The 20,958-nt window shown below is 33.5% G+C and overlaps 1 protein-coding gene and 1 long non-coding RNA gene across 3 annotated transcripts in view; one reads left to right on the top strand and one right to left on the bottom strand.

The window, feature by feature from the left end:
* The window catches only part of svr (Carboxypeptidase D svr), a 76,862-nt gene that overhangs the window by 41,321 nt on the left and 14,583 nt on the right, over positions 1 to 20,958 (top strand). For both annotated transcript variants that reach the window (XM_085950120.1, XM_085950121.1), the window contains exons 7-14: positions 11,777 to 12,004; positions 13,159 to 13,350; positions 14,700 to 14,785; positions 16,123 to 16,323; positions 16,648 to 16,733; positions 18,234 to 18,390; positions 19,639 to 19,805; positions 20,563 to 20,673. In XM_085950120.1, coding sequence (XP_085806246.1) covers positions 11,777 to 12,004; positions 13,159 to 13,350; positions 14,700 to 14,785; positions 16,123 to 16,323; positions 16,648 to 16,733; positions 18,234 to 18,390; positions 19,639 to 19,805; positions 20,563 to 20,673 — 1,228 coding nt within the window. The remainder of the gene's footprint in view (positions 1 to 11,776; positions 12,005 to 13,158; positions 13,351 to 14,699; positions 14,786 to 16,122; positions 16,324 to 16,647; positions 16,734 to 18,233; positions 18,391 to 19,638; positions 19,806 to 20,562; positions 20,674 to 20,958) is intronic.
* On the bottom strand, positions 4 to 20,846 carry LOC147069438 (uncharacterized). Its single transcript, XR_015071135.1, has 3 exons — positions 20,728 to 20,846; positions 1,984 to 4,549; positions 4 to 1,923 (listed from the first exon to the last, which is right to left on the bottom strand). It is a non-coding gene; the product is annotated as an uncharacterized LOC147069438 (long non-coding RNA).

Genomic DNA, 20,958 nt, shown 5'->3' with positions numbered 1-20,958 from the left:
AGATGCGCAGATATTGAATGTATATTTTGAGATAATTGATTTAAAATCAAAGGTGAATTGGACAAATAATTATGTGTTTGAATGAGATAGTAGCTTCTCACAATATCTATTTACATCATAAGGCTAAGCGCGCATGCATGATTTATTAATCAGCCAATCAACAATCAGGTGGTTTAGACCGTGGCATCATATGTGAAACCGTGTAAAATCAGCCAATTTAAAAATCTTTCTTCAGTCACAGATTTTTGACCGATCGAGATCTGTTGTCATTGTTTTAAATGTTGAGCGCGCATTCCGGATGATCAACTAAGTTACCTCATACAGGTGATACGCGTAACACAATACAACCAACATGGTGTAGCATATTGGCCGATTAATTAAATATTCATGTGTGCTGAATTGGATAATAGAAAAATGGTCCATCTATTATCGGCTGAGTATTTATGATCGTCCGATTAATTAACCATTCGTGCGCGCTTAGCCCACACATTGTGCATAATACCTTAATTTTAGTCAAAACAGGACATCTAATATCTGTACACTAACCCATCGAAATAGGAAAATATATCGGTATATTTTATCATACGTCATGCATGAAAATGGCTAGATAAAATATGACTATGTTTTTCGCGGTTGCAGGATGCCGATAACCATTCCCAGGTATATTATATTTTAACAAAGTATCATTGATCTCTCAGATTGTATTGGTTTTCATAGAAACTAAAATCAACAGTGTAGACATATTGGATTCCGCATAGGAATCTCTGAATGACAAGTATACGACAGAATACCAACTTTATAAATAGCTGCCCTGAGAATTAATATCTTTAGACTTATCAACATATTCACGCCATAGACGAAATTAACCTTTTGATGATTCTTTGTGAATGCTTATTTTTGAAAATAATTTAAATATTTGGTTGGTTTTAAGATTTAAATAAAAATAATGAAAGTATGTAAAAGCATTTTAAAGCCGCAGGTTCCTCATCCTTGATCTACATCAACCGTAAAAAAAAATCTTGCTTTCCTTCTGTCTCTTCATGCATTCTTACTATAGAGATAATTCTGATGCCGGCTCCGAACGATAGATCGAAGCTTGTTGGTTAGTTATTGCATTACATCTGAAAAATATACTCACATTATATCAAATGCATTAAAAATTGATAAGCTGCGCATCGTCTAAAGCCACCGTATGTCTTTAAGTGAATTTGGCTGTTACATGAATAATATATTAATAATAAAAATTTGTACTTCATAGGTTATAAGTACATTTGTAGATCAAGCAACATTTTCGTGAAATTAAAATTAAAATCAGCTTTAAAGTTATGTCTTTTCCTGAATGAGATATCAACATCCTAGTAAGTGTACTTTAGTACTTTTTACGTTTAGTTTTGTGTTTATCAAGTTTGAGGATTGAATACAAAGTCGGTGTATGCCAGGGTTCGGTGAACATAAAAATCGACCTAGGTGGGTATCAAAACTTTAGAACAATCATTATAAAACTAAAATTTCACTCTTGGAAACAAAAAAGACACTTAGTAATTTGCAAACAAACATTTTCTTCCTATATGAACTAAAAAACTGAGTGCAGAAATCACTTGGACACTGAAGACAGCATCAAAGATGGACTTTAAAACCCCGATATCAATGTTGTGTTATTAAAAATAAATCAACACCATTTTTCCAAAATCTGTAGTGGAGTTGTTTTCAATTAAATGCGTCAGTTCTATACTTTTTAAAATAATTTTTGTATGTTTGCAATTCGTATTTTGGGTTTTTAAAAATTTTTAGTAATTTTTTCTTAAACTTCAGAGATTTCAATTGATTGTTAGTCATTTAGTATGGGGGCGGGATAAATATCATTTAGTACAAATAATTTTAGGGTAATACATAACCAAGAACATTCCCGACCTCTGGTATATACTCATGAGTATAATTCTGACTACTAAAGATTTATATAATATGGTTAATGCCTTTCAAAACCATACAAATTTTTGAATACTGATAGCAATTCAAAAAAGTACACTCAATTGAAAACCTACAAAAAAAAACATAAAACTGTGTTTATTTTATACTACGTCTGAGATGCATAGAATAGAAATAACATCGAAAGTCGTGCATATATTATCAAAATAGAATGACAAAATGCGAAAATCTTAATTAGCAAGTCAACGTCACGTTCTGCAATTAAAATTGTTGCCGGTTTTTAAATTCCGGTTGTCCGATAATTATAAAAATATTTTTTAATTGACGGCAATATAAATTATAAATTAGTAGTTAATGTAAAGATCGCTTTCTCAGAAGTGAATTGAATAAATTAACATATTGCAGATACAGTATCCCTACAGTGTCATGTGTATATTTTTTATTCACATGGCTTATTAATATGGTGTTTGTTTACGTAAGTAGATGTCAACAGTATTGATGATACAACATATTTTGAGCAGGCTATCCGTACGCAAACACTAATCGTTTATCTCCGGAAAAATGGCTAATTAGTGTTTAATCATTATCGACATTCTATGCATCTCGTCCCAGGAATTGTCATACAAAAATATTTTTTGTAGAATGTGTCGCATGATCTATAAATGGATAACTACGTCCAATTTCAATTGTTTTCGAATATTAAATACTATATTTTTTTGTTCTTTGTTTTATATTCTTGTGACTTAATATTTTAGTAAATTTTATGTGTCTTACGAGTAAGTAATGAATTGTTTTTATGATGTGATTTTTTTTGTTTTGTGTTTTTAAAACCTACTTTCATGTTGTCATAATGATTATGGGAATGATGCAATATTATCACTTTTGTTAAAGTAACCCTCAAAACTTGCATGACGCTTGGGAGCTGATGCCTTGTTAGAAATAATATAGAAAAATTGTATAACTTGTCCATTATTATAATAAAATATATAACTTGAAGCCGTTAGTTTCAAAGTTGGTAACCTCCATATTCTGCAATTTTGAGATATTGATAGTTTTTTTATGTAAACATAATAAGTAAATAAGTATTAGAAAAAGCGAATAGCGAAAAAAAATGTCATTAAAATTAATAAAAATTCATGTTTAAACTTTGTCGTAAAATATTAAAATTGGCGGTTGATGAACATATAAACGATTTTGCAATCAACCTCCGGTTTAATTCTATTTCACTAACAAACTGAGCTTGATTTGAAAATCAGAATCAGAATTAAGGAAATTATCAAAAAAAACTGAAAATGGAAGTTATTACCTTTGAAATTAATCGCCTCATGTCTTGTTCACACAGAATGCATTTATAATTTTATCAATATCTACGACAATAACATTGAAATTAAGTATTTAAAAAAATATGATGTTCCACTAACATGCTTTGGATCTAGGATGATTCGACACCGTCAACTGGATGCCAGGACAACTGGACAATAGACATCTGGGTGCTGCACAGATTAATGAAATGCGCTGAAGAAATACACGTATGCTACGATATGAACCATCAAGTAACAAAGAAATTCTAATATAAAATGTCTACCTATAATTAAGCGAGGTTTGTGGTTGTTTCAAAGATTCATGTCGATAGTGTGCTTTTACATTCTAATCCTGCACTGAACTACAGCAATCTTGTACAATAATATTTACAAAATGGTCAATATTTCACAAATTGCGTATTAATTGAATATCAGTTCACATCTACTATTATTGCGCAATAATATTGAAACAGCCATGAATTTAGGTAGATACTTTATATAAGAGTTGCTTGTTTACCTGTATTTCTTTTACACATTTCATACATCTGTGCGGCGTCGAGATGTCCGTCATCCAGTTGTCTTGGCAGCGCCGAATCGTCCCCATGCTTTCACACAATTAAAGCATGAACTGCATTGTTGTTATTTACTGTCATTAACGGGTGTGCCATCTATGTGCTCTCTGTCGTTCAGCATGATTATATTACGACAGGCTGTAATTGCGTAATCTGGGTTCGACATTACATAACCTACAAATTTGATGTAAGAAGCAATTTTAAGGTTTGTATTTTATGTAAATAATTTAATTTTTTTAATATTAATGTGGTTTCTTGTTTTTAACACTACAACAAATGATCACAGTAAAATTCAAACTTTGAGAAAAACTATTGTGAGATCGCCGGAAATCGAATACGGAGCCCCCTGATGTGTAGCCAGTGCCTTACGTAACTGCATCATCTGTCTGATTCCAAAAACCTAACACAAACAATGAAATCGTATTTGCATAATAACATCCTCAAATAAAAATATCAATACGAGAGAGAATATAGGGTAACAGGTTAATTTATTGAATTTCTTTTTACGAGAAATGGTTGTTAAACATTTGCTCAAAATTTGTATCGGATCAAACGCGCATTGGAAAAGACAACTTGCATTTACATTAACAAGTGAAAAAAAAATATTCATTTAGATTTGAAGAATATGGTCTACAATGTCACAAAAAAACAATATATGAAATTGAACCAACTGCATGATTTGAATCTGGGCTTAGAAGCGGGCATTCTGCCACTACTCAACTGCAGGCGCAGAGTTAACCGCTTCTATGTCTCCAATGACTTATTTCACTCTATGAGACCGTGATCGACAATTTCGCAAGTTATCTTGTCCGACTTTAAACTCAAATTACTAGCCACTAGCATAATCTAAAAAATTAAACACACGTTGACATCTGTTTGAATAATTATGCAATACTAAGCCACAAATTATCGGTATTACAGGGATTTTAGTAAGAGCTTTGCTCTACATTCAACGTGTATTGTTCAAAATCTGCGGCCTTTCAGTGGATGCAAAATGTGTTTAGAAAAATAGTGTTACAATTTTATACTGATAATGACATGTCCAGCGGTTATCGTTAGATTTGCTGTTCGACAGAATATCGTACAGCGCAGTGTGTTGTACAATTTACTGTAACATAGATGATTTAGTTTATTCAGGGTTTCATTAAATTTTAAACACATACTAACCAACATCATCTGCAATTTGTATTCTTGTTTCAATGAAAACAAATAATTGGATTGAGATAAACATAAAGGATATTTAATAACGTTTTTAGGTATTTTGACTTAAGAATGAGAACTAGTCCTAAATATTCCAAATTGTAATTTTCTAAAAAGATCCAAGTTACATTCGGTATAGTTCCCATTTTATTTACTTACTTTTTGTTTAACGGACAGATATTCTAAACGTCTATATTTTTGTTATGAAAAAGGAACCAACTGCAAAGTATCTGTCATAGTCAGTATCAAAGTATCATAAGAGGCAAGAGGTCAAGGTTTTTTTTTGATGATATGGAGTACTCTTCCATTACCGTGGATGTACACTTGGATGTTTTATGATAAATAAATAGCTTACGACTTTGCAAGTAATATGAAATAATTAAAAGAGAATCACCTATTGGTTCCCTTTATACAAAATAGTTTCTCGTGATTATTTGTATGAAAAATGTTATAAAGTGATAAGGAGCCAACTGTATTATTGATTAATGTCCCAAGATATATTACTGCAGTTTATATTCTTTAACTGGTAATAGAGATATATTAATAATAATCACAGTATTTAATAGTAATAGACAGACTTTGAACCTCAATATATCTATTTAGCAAATTTTCAGTCGGGTCCTTTATGTTTATCTCAATCCAATTATGACTGATAAAGTGTGCATTATCTATGTCTAATCTCCACAGCCTACGTGCACTGGAATGACATTGTTTGTCATATTATGTAATATTGTCGGTGTTTTGTAAAAAGGGCGAATCAACCATTTTGGCGAAATCGAGATTTTAATGAAAATACGATACGTACCCCACTAGCTTTGTTGTGTAAAAACGGCGAATTTTTATCTCCACAGGAAAGTACTTAAAAACGATAATCGACTAAATTTAAATTAATTAAAATTACGAAATAAAAAGCTAATGTGACATATTAGGCCTTTTAAAATATTATATAATAATACCTATTATAATGACAGTATTCTTTCTAAGCTTTATTATAAACTTGTTAGATATTTATAATCATCCACAGGTAATAAACAAATAAATGTCAAAAGTTAAAAATCCTCTTGTAAAATAGCATTCTGGTTAATTTGCCCTTTTTACAAAATACCAACAATATGTACTAGGGTTGTGGTTTATTTACATTTATTTTCAACTAGGCAACTTGATAGATGTTGTTTTTGAGAATGCTACTGAAAACAAACAACTCAGAAATCAATACCAGGTGGGCCCTACAAGACCAATAATAATATCATTGATCCATAATAATGACATTATTTATTAATGACTGTGTAAAGTTGATTGGAATGGAATGTTTGCTCGTAATGTTGCGAAACCGGATTTTATGATTTTGAGGCATCATTACAGGCAACACTATCATTACAATCGGATGTTTAAGGCGATTAATTGTTTTGTTTACATTGTGAAATCAACGCGATAATATGGACATAAATGAAATTATGTAATCTCTTGAATATATGAAGCCCTCTGGATAAAATGACAAATACTTGTCACGTTTTTGTAGCCATTCTTTCATCCGACGTCGACGCTTATTATCTCGTTTAGTTCCTTATTCTAAAATTTTAGCAAATAACGATATCTATTGAAGAAAACCTTATTGTATAGAGATGAAGCCATATTAAAATGGGGGAAAAGAAGACCTATGTGACTTATAATTTTGTAACTTGCTTTAGTGATTTTTTAAAAGCAACCACCGAAGGCTCCAACTGGATAAAGATTCAACGTCTTTGGTTATCGTATTGAGGTGACGGTTAATATATTTTTTATGTTTTTAAAAATAAATTTGGGAGAGGAAACGGGTCCGCACTATATTTAGGCTAAATGAATAATCTCATAGAAATGAATTATTCAAGACACTATATTTTTTTATAAACATACTAGTTGGCCATGCGTTAAAATAAGTCTACACTGATCTAGGTCTGCGAACTGAACATGAACATGCAAACAGCATGAGCCTTAAGCTATCATTATGACATCACTTGAGTATGCACATGCTATAAAAATTATTGGTACATTCAATCATAAAAACTGACAACCCACAAAAATGTTGTGTCCGATTACCTGTCATTCATAGCCTTTCTGAACCATTAAAACCAAGGATACGCGAGAGCGTGTGTCAGGTTGGTGGTGTGATGTGATACGCGTGAGGTGACATTTATGTAGTTCTGCGCATTTATTCTATACACAAAACTGCTCTCGGCCGCTATGGCAGCTATCTAGGGTAGGTTTGTATCGAAGTATTAGCACTTATTGTTACAATTACAGTGAGTTAGTTGTAATTGTTACAATAATGTTTTAGCAGCACCTCTCTTGGCTATGCTAAATTTTAGAGTGAGATAGACAGTTTTGACTGTTTAGACGGCTAACTTATTGTAATTGTTACAATAAGTGCTAATACTTCGATACAAATCTACCCTAGATAGATGCCCTAGCAGTCGAAAGCAGTCTTGTGTATAGAATAGATGCGCAGATACATTTTGGCAGATTTTGCTAACTGAAATTATACAATTTTAACTCAAAATATGCTACAGAATGAAAAGATTTGTCTAATAATATTTTAAATATTTTTTATAAATAATTTTTGCCCATGCACCTTTGAACGTGCGCTCACGTGACGTGATCGTAATGTGTTTCTAACATTAGGAGTCGTCCGTATATGATGTCACGCACCAAAGGGTCTGATAGAATGTGATGATTTATGACGAAGGGATTAGAAAATTGTAGAAAATGACATCACTAAAGCTACAGACTATAAATTTCATGAGAACATTATACTGAAATCAATCATTCAAATTATCATGTTTGCCGATTGAATTACGCGCGAAAAATGAAAATTATTCTATTTTTCCAACGACCCTAGGGAACGACCCGAATTGTCATTTTACGATTGGGACAGAAAATTGGCTTGCGAGCATACCAGTGTAATTTGAGCTTAAGAATTTAATGTTTTAAATCAATTACTTAATAATTTATGCCTGTCTGTGATTTATATTTTTGTATTGTATTAAATAAAATTTTGCAAGCACACTATATAGGAAGTTTATTTTTTTTAATATTGTATAACACAAAAAAATTAAATAATGAAGGAGACTTTGAAATGATATAATATATGTAAGTATATGAATTCATCAGTGTGTCACTAATGTCTACAATACTGCAGTATGACATCTATGTTCTGGCTGATACGTCGTGAGCGTTGTATGTATGGAAGCTGGGGCCCAAAGATAACCCGGGTTGATTGTGGGAAATATGTATTGGACATGGTTATACAAATAATATATCTTTGCAATGAACTTAAAAAATACTGTTTTATATCAATCTTGCAATTTGCACGATAATACGTGTTAGAGGGCTTCACATCACAACTCGCCGCATGTGTCTTACGACGAATTCGTCGATGTGACGTCATCGTAAACCAAGAAACAAACGTTATCAAATGGAGCTTCGCAGATTGGCCGATGCAACTGCGACGCTGCGACGCTGCTGCATGCATCGAGTTGCGTTGGCCAGAGCCTGCATGTCGATATCGGGTAATATCGACTCCGCGCATGCGCACAGCCGCACAATCGGCCATTTCTCTCCAGACTGTCGCCACGTTCGGTGCAGCCGCGATGCGGTGAATGTCGATGTCGCTATGCAGATGTGCGAGGTTGTATCATGGAACACCGGCTGCCCGTTCGTGGAAGTTTTGATTTATGGCGGTCAGGCACACGAGGCGAGTTGTGATGTACGAGCCAGCTTAACACGTGTATTCTTTTTTTATGGCCGCGATAATACGTACTGTCAGCAGTAAATCCATGCATGTGTAAACAGGTATAACACTATCTAGTAAAAGTAAATATAACAACCAAATCATAAATAACAAATTCAAAAAAAGAATGTCTTACCTCTGACAGCTGCAACATCGAACTGGTTGTAAAAATAAATTTAATATTCATTAAACAGTAGAAAACCCCACTATTAATGAAATTGGGTAATTTAATTATATGCAACACTGCCCAGTACTCCTCAAAGTGTGAAAACAAATCAAAAGTACCGTATAATATGAACTGACCTCAATTTCGTAAATAATAAAAATATTATGAACAATAGAATATGCATAATATACACAAATTTTTGTGTGAATTATTAGTGTTTTTTTTAATATTGCAAATGACCCAGTTTCAAAATCTCTTATTTTAATTGCAAATGCAATTGAATCTGTCATTGTTCAATAAAATAAACAAAAACAACCTTTACTTCAATTATTTTTTATTATAATCGTCACTATAGGATTGGTTTGTCGAATATCCGTTTTTGTCAAAATCGACCTTTTAATGCAGAATGTTTTTTTGTATCTAAATGGACCAGAACCATCCTTTTCTTTAAATTACTTTGTAATGGTAATGAATACATAATTCGTATGCTGTAAAAATAACAATTTAAATATAGGATTATGAAATTTGTTTTTCGTCTCCTGAACATTTGGTCTATTCGACAAACCAATCCTGCAGCGACGATATCACAACTGAAATTCACAAGATTTAAGATTGTAGCATTCATTAAAATACATAACTTGCAAAAGCCTCAAAAATATACTGAATATAAGATTTTTCATTATCAACCTTCAAATTAAATCATCGTCACCGCTGTATGGTCAGACAAAAATGGTAATTTACCAATCTAATTTGTTGTATTTTCTCATATTTTAATAAATCTCCCACAGTTAAGGCGCCTTTCATTTGTAATCATAATAGAAAATTGTTGTATCGAAGTTAACACATGCATTAAAGATAGTTGTGATCGTAAAAACAAGATAATTCTAAGCATTAATCAAATGGTGATTTATGGAAATTGAATCAGAAGGCATTACCCAACAGATTATGAAATTTTAAAATTCTCATTTCTTAATTAAATATTCATTATTGCTTTTTAATGGCTGTGTGCTTGTAAAAGAGATATTATATGTTTATAGCCCGTTTACACGCGCATAGATTTACTGGTGGCAGTAAATATGAGTAAATACGATGCATGGATCAAAAAACTTAAGCAGTTAATGAATATTCATGCGATAGTTGCAACTTGCATGACATATCGTTGTTGAAACTAGAAAAATGTGTATCTTCGTTTTAATCGAAAATTAACATAGAATGCTATCCAGTGGTCGTTCTTAATATCTAACCATGATGTAAATGATGTAATTCCAAAAAATTGTAGCATTTTTAAATGATGGGTGATTTAACTCCATAACAGTGGCGAAGGGTGGAGGTAGGCTGTTAAGATCCGCCATTAATAGTGCACACTAAACTTTGTCAGTCATACGTATTTGTTTTCATTGAAATAAGACTACAATTTACAGATGGTGTCAGTTAGTTTTTAAAATTCAATTAAACGCTGCGAAAACCATGCCATAATAGATAATAGTCAAAAATACTCAGTTGTTTCTAAAATATATAAAATTATGCAATTAAATCATGCGTAACTTTGGATATTTTATAGATAGAATAATATTTTTTTATCTGTTATAGTTCAGTTTTGGCAGGGCTTAATGAATTTAAAAAAATGTACCAACAATATGTGTAATATGTATTCTTAATCCAACGAAAACAAATAAGTATAAATGAAAAAGTGTGCACAATTTTGTCATATTGCACAAAGTATACCAAAACTATTATGGGTTGGCCAGGCAGGGCTTAATTGTTTTTTAAAAACTAACCAACATCACCTGTAAATTGTAGTCTTAGTTCAATAAAAACAAATACGTATGACTAACAAAGTTTAATGTGTACAATTTATGGCGGATCTTAACAGCTTACCTCCACCCTTCGCCACTGCTCCATAGTCATAGAGTTGTACACGACACTATAATATTTTTTGTTTCTCCTGTAAAGTAGTATTTTTTAGTTATACAATTTTCTAGTTTCAACGACGATATGTGCATGCACAGTAGAACGATAGTGGCGAAGCTGCCAAAAAAAATACAAACTACACCGCTCAGAGCAAGTTTACCAATTTTTACAACCTGTGAAATAGCACCACACAATGACAACCACGTGTCTTGCTTACGCTTGAAGAAGGAGATCGGCGGAACAGTCAGCATTTTTACATGTAAACAGTTATTATCATGATAATTTAATTTACACCCTATTGCTGGCGGTAAATTCATGCACGTGTACTAACAGGTGTTATTAGTTAGAGACGTAACCTAAACTTATCAAAGTAATTGCAAAAAAGGATCTCAAAACTCTTGTCGCCTGGGAGGGGATCAGATATTGCCGAAGGTCAAAGATTTTTTCCGCTGATTACGGATCTGCCAGGTGCCACTTTGGTATCCTTGCTAAAATGGCGGCTAAAAACGGTTTTTTGGGTAATTTTTCCCTAAGCGTTAAAAATAAAATAACAAACAGTTAAATTCTACATATAAACAGTATCCTACATATTTTTGGTAGATTAAACAATTTTACCACAATTTGAAAAATTAATGTTAGCATTTACCTGTCTTTATGTTTCTTCAACCTGTATTGCTAAAATAAAGCAAACAATCGTGTTTGATTCTTTGTATTATCATCCGCGTTCTTTGCTCGGCTCGTCTTATGCTGCAAGTGTGTTCGAGTCATTTTCTTGACGATTCCTTACAGTGATCCTCATGAGTTGTTGAGTTTGCTCTCGTAGTTTTGAATATTACCTTTTTTCAAAGTAAAGAATTACAAACATTAAATTATATCAAAGCCTATAATTCAATAAAAATTAATAACACTTTATTATATTGTTGTTGATTTCCAGGAGACTATGATAAAGTGCAAAAGATCCAGCGATCGGCGCAAGACCAGTATGGCTTCGTCATACCTCCGGATTTCGTCCATCACAATCACCATGAGATGGAAAAGATGCTGGAGATGATTTCTGTAAATTACCCAGCCATCACAAAGCTGTCATCCATCGGGAAATCAGTGCAGGGGAGAGATCTGTATGTCTTGGAGGTCACCAAGGATCCGGGTATACATGTTCCAGGTTGGTGACTTGGATCCTCCTACGATTCGACTGTATTATTCATTGTTAAGTTCAGATATTTATTTTATATTCCTCCAAAGTTGAATTATACTTTTGATTACGATAAAATGATTAACATATTATAATTTTAAAATTGATTAAATATTCGACTATTTAGATTGGTATGGTAAAATAAAGGTCTCAGTGCACTCACCCAATATAATTGTTGGTAGAAACGTGCTTTAAATGTATGCAATGGGAGCAAATAAAAAGTGTCTGTGGGCTACTGATGATTAAGTTACCTGCAAGTGACTTCGCATTGCGGATTCATTTGAAGAGAACTTCACATTTCTACTATGACATTCCATTATAATTTCGGAATTAACCCAATTAGTTAATTATATACATGATTCTATGTGCAGAGATTGCCAACATCGAATTCGTTAGATCGCGATCGATTTTTGATAATATTTTTTTGTCCCGTACTTATTTTGACATGTGTCCTGTGCTAGGAGTCGTCCAAACGTCCAAATTCTATGAGTATAGCCACCACCATCTTTAGATTAATATAATTTGAGCATAACTTTTTGCACAAGCAACGAATGGTCCACTGCCATACTATGTTTTATTGATAACGTACTTGCAAGCAGAGTTTGGTATTCTATAATGACTGAAGAGTATAAATAAGTTATTAGTTATTGTCGTTTAGAATCGACTGTCACATTGACAAACGTCCTAGTGTATTGTGATATTATTATACACAGAAGAAGTTTACTTCCTTTGATCGTCATTTCCAATTATTAATAACACATAACCACTAAATCAGATGAACTCCAAGGTCTCCAAGATACGTTAAAATAATCTAAAAGAAATCTGAAACTAAGAATACTCCGACAAGTGAACATGACAGACGAGTCAGTATGAGCACTCTATAGACAATGACAGGCAATGACAGGTAATCCATAGACAAGGGGAGGGGCGAAAAGTAGGACCAGTCGTGTAATGTATCAGCTTTCTTCTTCAGTGGGCAATGGTGTAGCACATTTTATAAAATACTATGCGGGTTTCAAAAACTTTTTTAAAAATTATCTTCGAAATTATTCCAAAGAGTTTTCAATTTTGACAATAATAATTTAGAAGTTAACAATGATATATTAATGTTTTCTTCATTACAGGCAAACCGGAGTTTAAATACATTGCGAACATGCACGGTAATGAAGTGGTCGGAAGAGAGCTTCTGTTGCTTTTAGCAAAATATCTCTGTGAGAACTATCTGCTCGACAGACGCGTAACGGAACTGCTCAACTCCACCAGGATACATCTTATGCCATCTATGAATCCTGATGGATATGAAATATCTCGTAAAGGTATGTAAAACATATTGTATTGGCATGGATTTATTCGTGTCCGGAAATTTTTACGTATGCAGTTGGCAGTTGTATCGGAAATAGGTGACCGTATAGTAATTAGATCAAATTCATGTCTAAATAAAACACTTAAATAAATTACAAGATAAAAAGAACTTTTTATATACGTTTTAAAATTTTCTGTTGAATTATTATGCTCAATATGCTCAAACTTGTATTTGATATGAAGTAAATAAAAAACAAACAAACAAACAAATATAGAATACTGAAATGTCATTTTGACATTTCATTTTGATTTCCATAGTAACGCACGTATATATTAATAATTTAGTTGCTAGGACCAACCCCTTAGCAACCAATAATAGTCTTTTACTTTTTACGGATTTTTCTGAAATAACTTTCCATACAAAACAGAATTAACTGAAAATGAATTCAATTCTGCTTAAAGATGGCTAAAAGTATTAAAAGAAGGCATTGGCACCGTGTTCTGATATATTCTAAAAGTTTCAAATGTCTAGCTAGTCGGAAAGTTAGTCAAAAATCGATTGCAAGATTTGTACTGGACAAACAACCACCGGAAAAACAAGAATACGAGCTAATAAAAACATTGTAAAATACGTAACCGGTAATACGGTGATAAAAACCACCGAAATACAAGGAAATGACAAGAAAATAGCTACGAATTAAGTACAAAAGAGGTTATTAGACAGAACAGATTAAAAAAATATAAATGTAAAAGCCATCGACATATATCAATGTTTTGAAGAAGGTTACTTTATGTCAGTTAGGCCATAAAACCAAAGTAAAATAAAGCGCTCTGTCTGCGCATAAATATTGGATGCGCGTTACATTTACGTGACAAACTTTAATGCACATTAATATGATACAGACATAACCATTGAAAATAACATATTATTTAACACGTGTTTAAGTTTACACTTACAACAGGCCATACGACCCAATGACAATAGTATGTATAGTGAAACAGCAGAAACAATCACAAACACCCGGGCTTTGAGAAAATCATATAAATATATTATGACATCACCGAGAATCGAATTCGAGGCCCTCGGTTGAAAGCCTAGCGCCTTATGCACTGGACTACGAGGTCCGCACAGGTCTACGTGATCTGTAGCCTGTTATACCCAGTAGAGTAAGCCAATTCCAATTAATTTTGTGTTCCCATGGTTATTAAGTTAAAATTCATTTACATGATGCCATACTTATATGGTTATAGGACAGTATATTGTCACATCGTACATATCCTAACTCTCCCTTTATTTAATTTTTTTTATCATTGAAATAGCTAAGAACACATATTTTTTTATTTTTGGTGTTACTTTTTACAGGTGATGCTGACGGCATGCAAGGAAGGTCAAACGCCAACAAAGTCGATCTGAATAGAAACTTCCCCGATCAGTTTGGCGTTACCAAGGTAACAAAATAACTTCCATCATTGTCCGAACAGCTTTCCACTAATATTAAATTAGTTTGATCTTCTATGTATCGTGTCATCAAATGACATGATCAAAGAAAGTAAGAGGCTTTTTAACTTCTTAAAATGTCATTCTTATTTTGAGTTTAGACGGTTGATTTATTTTGTTATTCATCATGACTTGTAAAGCGGGTCGCATGTGCAAACTCGTCTCAACTGCAACATGTAACATTTGTCGATGTGAACATTCACAATATATGTGTAACTTAATGTAGTGCTGTACATAGTGTTGATGCAACTTTTTTGGTAGAAAAAAAATCTGCTGTCGCATGCAACAAATTTCACTCAACACAGGCCGCATGTTGAACATAGGAAATGTTGTAGCTACATTTTGGTTAGGCACGTGACATCACTGTTCCGGCACGGTCCCAGCTGTGTGCGTCAAAGAGAGATGCAACATTTCTGGCAGTTTTGTTGCGTTGCAGTCAGGTATGACACTATGTTGCAGTCGAGTCAATTCTGTATGTGCGATCGGGCTAAAGATAAGATGATAGTTTGAAATAATTAATGCTTATCTACTCTGGAACAGTTTCAACAAAACAAATTCAGATACATAAAGCTTAGAGTATGGAATTATGTGTATCTCCGGACTATTGCACATGTGGACAGATTCACAAGCTTATCCAAGAAACTGTTACATATTCACTGCGATTCTGAAGAAAATTAATAATAGCATTGACATTACAGAACGATAATAATTTCATATTGAACACTTTGTTTCGTCATAAAAAAAAATTAATAACATCTATTGCAGTGTTACCTTGAGAATTTTTAATGTATTAAAGTTTACACTGATGGATTTGTTTTGTTATCTACTTTTCAATAATGCAGCAACCATAAAGAAAACAAAGAAATAGTAAAGATACACAAAATATTATAATATACGCACAATAATTGTCCGTTACCATTGAAAAGATAATTGTGATTTTTTTTAAACCATGTTCAATCCCATAAAGATCTTTGTTTTTTTGTGAGAAACGAATGTTAGCCATTTACTCAACCTATTGCGTCCATACTTTGGGTTCAAATACAAATTGAAAATCGACATGTGAATTTTACCAGACTTTAACCCGGGACCCTCGACATTATAAGCCGATGCGGTAACCGCTCAGCCATCTGGGCGTTGCAATTAGCAGTGCATAAGAAATAATTTAACGTTTGGAAAGAGTTGCATTGTTACGACTGTGTCAAATATTCATTTTATTTTGAGACATTAAGAAAATCATCATGATGGATGTCGACTCCTGGTAACCCTCAATCATTATCGTAATTTCCAGTTCAACGCAGTTACTCAACCGGAAACCATGGCCGTGATGAACTGGTCCAAGGATATACCGTTTGTTCTATCGGCGAACCTCCATGGCGGTGCGCTGGTAGCTAACTATCCCTACGATGACAACAAGAGCATGCGAGGCGGCATCTCCAACCTCAGCCCTGACAACGAAGTCTTCGTGCATTTAGCGCACATTTATTCCAATGTGAGTTCAATACACCAGATTCATCAGATTATATTTCAATTTATTTAGTTATTTTGACACATCGTGAATGTCGCAAAATATTATTGGTTCAAGACATTCGCAACATAACAGATTTCTTTTATAGAATAAAAGCTTTTTTAAATGATTAGATTCCTACTTTACCCCTTGGGATATCTTTAAGGATATATTATTATCTTTAAGGATATATTATTATATCTTTATTCTTAAAGGAAGGCTTTACTATCTTTTGTTGCTGTATTGGTCCAGATTTCAAACGATGTCAACAATGTGAATTTTTTTAATTTGAATTGATGATTTTTTCAGGCTCATCCTACAATGCACTTAGGCAGGCCGTGTACCAGTCTTCCTGATGAAAAGTTTCCCGATGGCATCACTAACGGAGCAAGATGGTAATTATTACTCTATCAAGTGAAGGGCCACAGTCCGACTTCTATATTATGACTGACACATTGGCACAGCCAATTCGGGAACCAAAGATTACCCATGAACCTTCATGTACATCTTAAAAGCCCCGCCTCTCACATCAGTTCTTTCACAATGTGTATTATAGACATAATTTGCATATAGTGTTCATGTGGTGACAGCCAAAACAAATAAATTAGCTTTTTTGTTCATTTTACTATAACATGTACAGTAAAACCTTGTTAATACGAATTCCATGGGACCGAAAAAAAATTCGAATTACGAATTATGACATGTATGGGGGAAAAATATTAAAATTTTGAAAAATATATTTTTTTTTGATTTTCATTAATTTTGTTTACGATCATAGATGTGCCTGCCGAAAATGTCACGATTATTTTTAATAACTTCTTAAAATTTTTGATTTTTTAAGAAAAGTCTGTCACAATTTTTTAATGACTGGCTCATGAAATAGTGTACTTTATTACGATTTATTGAATATTTTTGTATGCCAGGGACTCTGAAATCATTTCGAATTACGAAATTCGAATTAAAGGTATGGTTTTATATGAAAATAATGTTCAACGGACTTTTTTTTCGGGAAAATATCGAATTACGGCGAATTTCGAATTATTAGTGTACTTATTAACGAGGTTTTACTGTAGGTATATTTTTTTATTTGTAACGTTTAAAACGTTCACGGTTGTTTGTTATACCCCGTTTACACGTGCATGGATCTACTTTTGACAGTAAGTATTATCGCGGCCATAACAAGAAAATGTATGGGTAAACATGTTTATCCATGAATCAAAAAAGTTTGGAAGCTTCTGAATTTTCATGCAACAGTAGGGATTTTTTTTGCGCAGTAGAACGATAGTGGCGAACCTCCCGGCAAAAAAACGAACTATACTCATTTTGAGGATATCAAATTTTCACTACCAGCTATCAAATAGTACCATAAAATGACAACATCGCGTCTCGCTTACTCTTGAAGAATGTGATTGGAGAGACAGTCAGCACTTTTACGTGTAAACAGTTATTGTCATGATACTTTAATATACGCACTATTGCTACCAGTAAATCCATGGACGTGTACAGGTGCTATTATTGTAATAAATTTTTGTGTCGTCATCACGTGTTTTTCCTTCTTCTTTCCTCAACCAGATCGATACCAGATTGAATATTGGATTTTACTGAAAGTGACAGAGCCATACATTATTTAGAGCACTACAGAAATACATAAGTATTTTTTAAATATTGGTACTAAGTGAGACACGAACCTGCATCCAACGGATACCAGCCAATGTGTTTTATCAATTACGTAATTTGTAACATTCTAATCACACCAAGATTTAGTACTTAGTCATGTTTCTGAGGTGTTACACCATGTCCGGTAGAACAAAAAGCGAGCATTCTATCTTCTGCTCCATTGTGAGTGTAGTATATGGTACTGCCAGTAAATTCTTCAAAAATCTTTAATTCCACAGGTACGTCGTGTCTGGTGGAATGCAAGACTGGAACTATCTTCAGACAAATGATTTCGAAATAACTCTCGAGTTGGGATGCTACAAATTCCCCGATGAAACGAAACTTCCCCAAGTCTGGATGGAAAACAGGGAACCCCTCATGCAGTTCATGGAACAGGTAAAAGTTTTATTTATATTCCTAAACACATCCGAGAGACTGATGTTCACAGTGGTTAGTATGTGGTAAATGTTACCATGTCAAATTTTTTTTTTATCAGACAACACACCACAAGAACACATATTACAGTAGTGAACAACCGAGGCATGAAAAATTCCCTTATATCTATTGAAGTGTGGAGGTGAGCTGTGGAGATTCAACAAAAATAGTGCACACTAAACTTTGTCTGATTAACTAACTAATGTATGATTTCATGGCATAATTTTTGATATTTTTTATCTATTATGGTTTGGTTAGCAGGGTTTAATTGAATTTTTAAAAATAACCAACACCGTCTGCAATTCGTATACTTAGTTCAATGAAAACAAATAAGTATCACAGACAAATACCCCGTTTACATGTGCATGGATTTACTGCTGACAGCACGTATTATTATAAGTTGCAAGATTACATGCGTGGATCAAAAAATTCAGCATTTTAAAAAAAATTACGCGGAACTTGTGAGATATCTGCGCCTGCGCAGTAGAATGATAGTGGCGAACCTGCCGGAATAAAAACACACTACACCGTGCAGAGCATTTTTGACGCTTACCAATTACAACCTGTCAAATAGGACCATAAAATGACAACAACGCATCTCACTTACGCTTCAAGAATGAAATTGGTGAGACAGTCAGCGATTTTACGTGTAAACAGTTATTATCGTGATAGTTGAATTTACTGACACCATTGGTGTCAGTAAATCCATGCACGTATACATGCTCTAAAAGTTTATTGTGCACTATTTATGTCCATAGCCTACCTTCATCCTTTGCCACTGGTGTAACCCTGGTCTTGGGCACAGCAAACATGTCTGTAAATATAAATGTGAATGTGAATGAAATAATATCCATGCATTGAATTGAATATTATATTCATATAAATTGGATTTTTGATTTTAATACATAGTTTTAAATACCTAATTGAAATTTGAAGATTTAACCTTTTCTATGCCTCACGATATTATTATGGCAGTATCTGACAGGCCGCAGATTTTTGTGGCTTGGTATTTCATAACAGATGGTACTGTGTGTTTTTTAGATTATGCAAATCAATCGACAGTGGCTAATAATTTAAGTTTATAGTTTGACAATCATGTCGATCACGAGCGTGAAAACTCGCTGAAGGCATAGAACTGGTTAATATGTAATTTAAGGAAATTAAATTTGTGCACTTGTGTCAATATATTCATTTTTTTTAAATATCTAGGTTCACAAGTCTCTCCATGGCTTCGTAAGTAGTTCAATCGGCCACGGTATCCCGGGAGCAGTTATACACATCAACGGCATCGACCACATTGTCAGGGGCGGAGTCAAAGGTGATTACTTCAGACTCCTTCTGCCGGGAACGTACAATGTTACCGCTGCAGCTAAAGGGTGAGTTATATTATTCTTGATTTTATCCTACGATATTTTCCTGTTGATAAATTTTACATCATAATGCTCTATACTAAAAATGCGCAGATCTCATTCCCTTCCTTACCCAGGAAGTAGGCGGGTATGTGTATTGTGTGTAATGTGTATGTCGTTGTGGGTAATGTGCTTCTTATCCACGGTCGCTATCACTGACAGTGTTTAAATCAAACCTGTTGTATCGACTAGTCTAACCGGGCTCTCCTGCCACTTTTATTCATTTTATGTCCGAACTATGGAACCTTGTTAAAATAAACAAACTAAATGAATGACCATTTCTATGATATCGAAGCACGAAATATAGTTTTTATTTAATCCATGTCTGTTTTTCGCTCGGAAACTATTAGACCAATATCGATGAGACTTAGACAGCTTACAAATTAAATTGTCGAATCGATTTATTACGATATTTCTCAATAGGTTCCGAAGTTCAGTTCTCAAAAATAATGCAACAATTCATCACAAGTAGGGAAAGTAGTTAGATAGCTGTGGTGAAGTGGTGAGGTGAGGCGCAGGTTGATAGACGCATGTCTAGTATAGTCATATAAATAATATTATGAATTTATTATTAAGACACCAGTAAACATTATTAAATATCTCTTTACATAAGTACTTGATCATCGGGTTAATACTGAATACGTTAATAAGATTATTCACTATGAGTGGTACGAGTGGGACAAAGTACGGTACGATTTTAAATTTTTTATTTTGCTTGTTGCAGTTACGAAAGTTTAACGGTCCCTGTTACAATTCCCGCCGAGGGTTCGCTGAGCTACAACTTCACTCTGATGGCTGACGATCCGCAGCACTGGTCTAGCGCATACGACTTCAGGTATTGTCCACTGAAATCTCATTAATTCAATCATCCATAGTTTGAATTATTCACCTCCAGCGAGTCATCTCGCTCTATGAGGCCGTGATCGACAGGCCGCACATACAAATTATGCGAGTTTACTCGTCTGACTTTAAACTCAAATTATTAGCCTCTGTCGATTGATTTGGTAATCTAAAAAATTAAACACACAGTGACATCTGTTTGAATAATTATGAAATACTAAGCAATAAATTATCGGTATTACAGCGATTTTAGTAAGAGCTTCGCTGCCTAACTTAGAAT

The sequence above is a fragment of the Rhyacophila brunnea genome, unplaced genomic scaffold, assembly GCF_057557595.1.
Source record: "Rhyacophila brunnea isolate RB1 unplaced genomic scaffold, BYU_Rbru_1.0 scaffold_23, whole genome shotgun sequence".
NCBI lineage: Eukaryota > Metazoa > Arthropoda > Insecta > Trichoptera > Rhyacophilidae > Rhyacophila > Rhyacophila brunnea.
The sequence above is the reverse complement of the archived record's forward strand: the minus strand, read 5'-3'. Positions and strand labels throughout refer to the sequence as shown.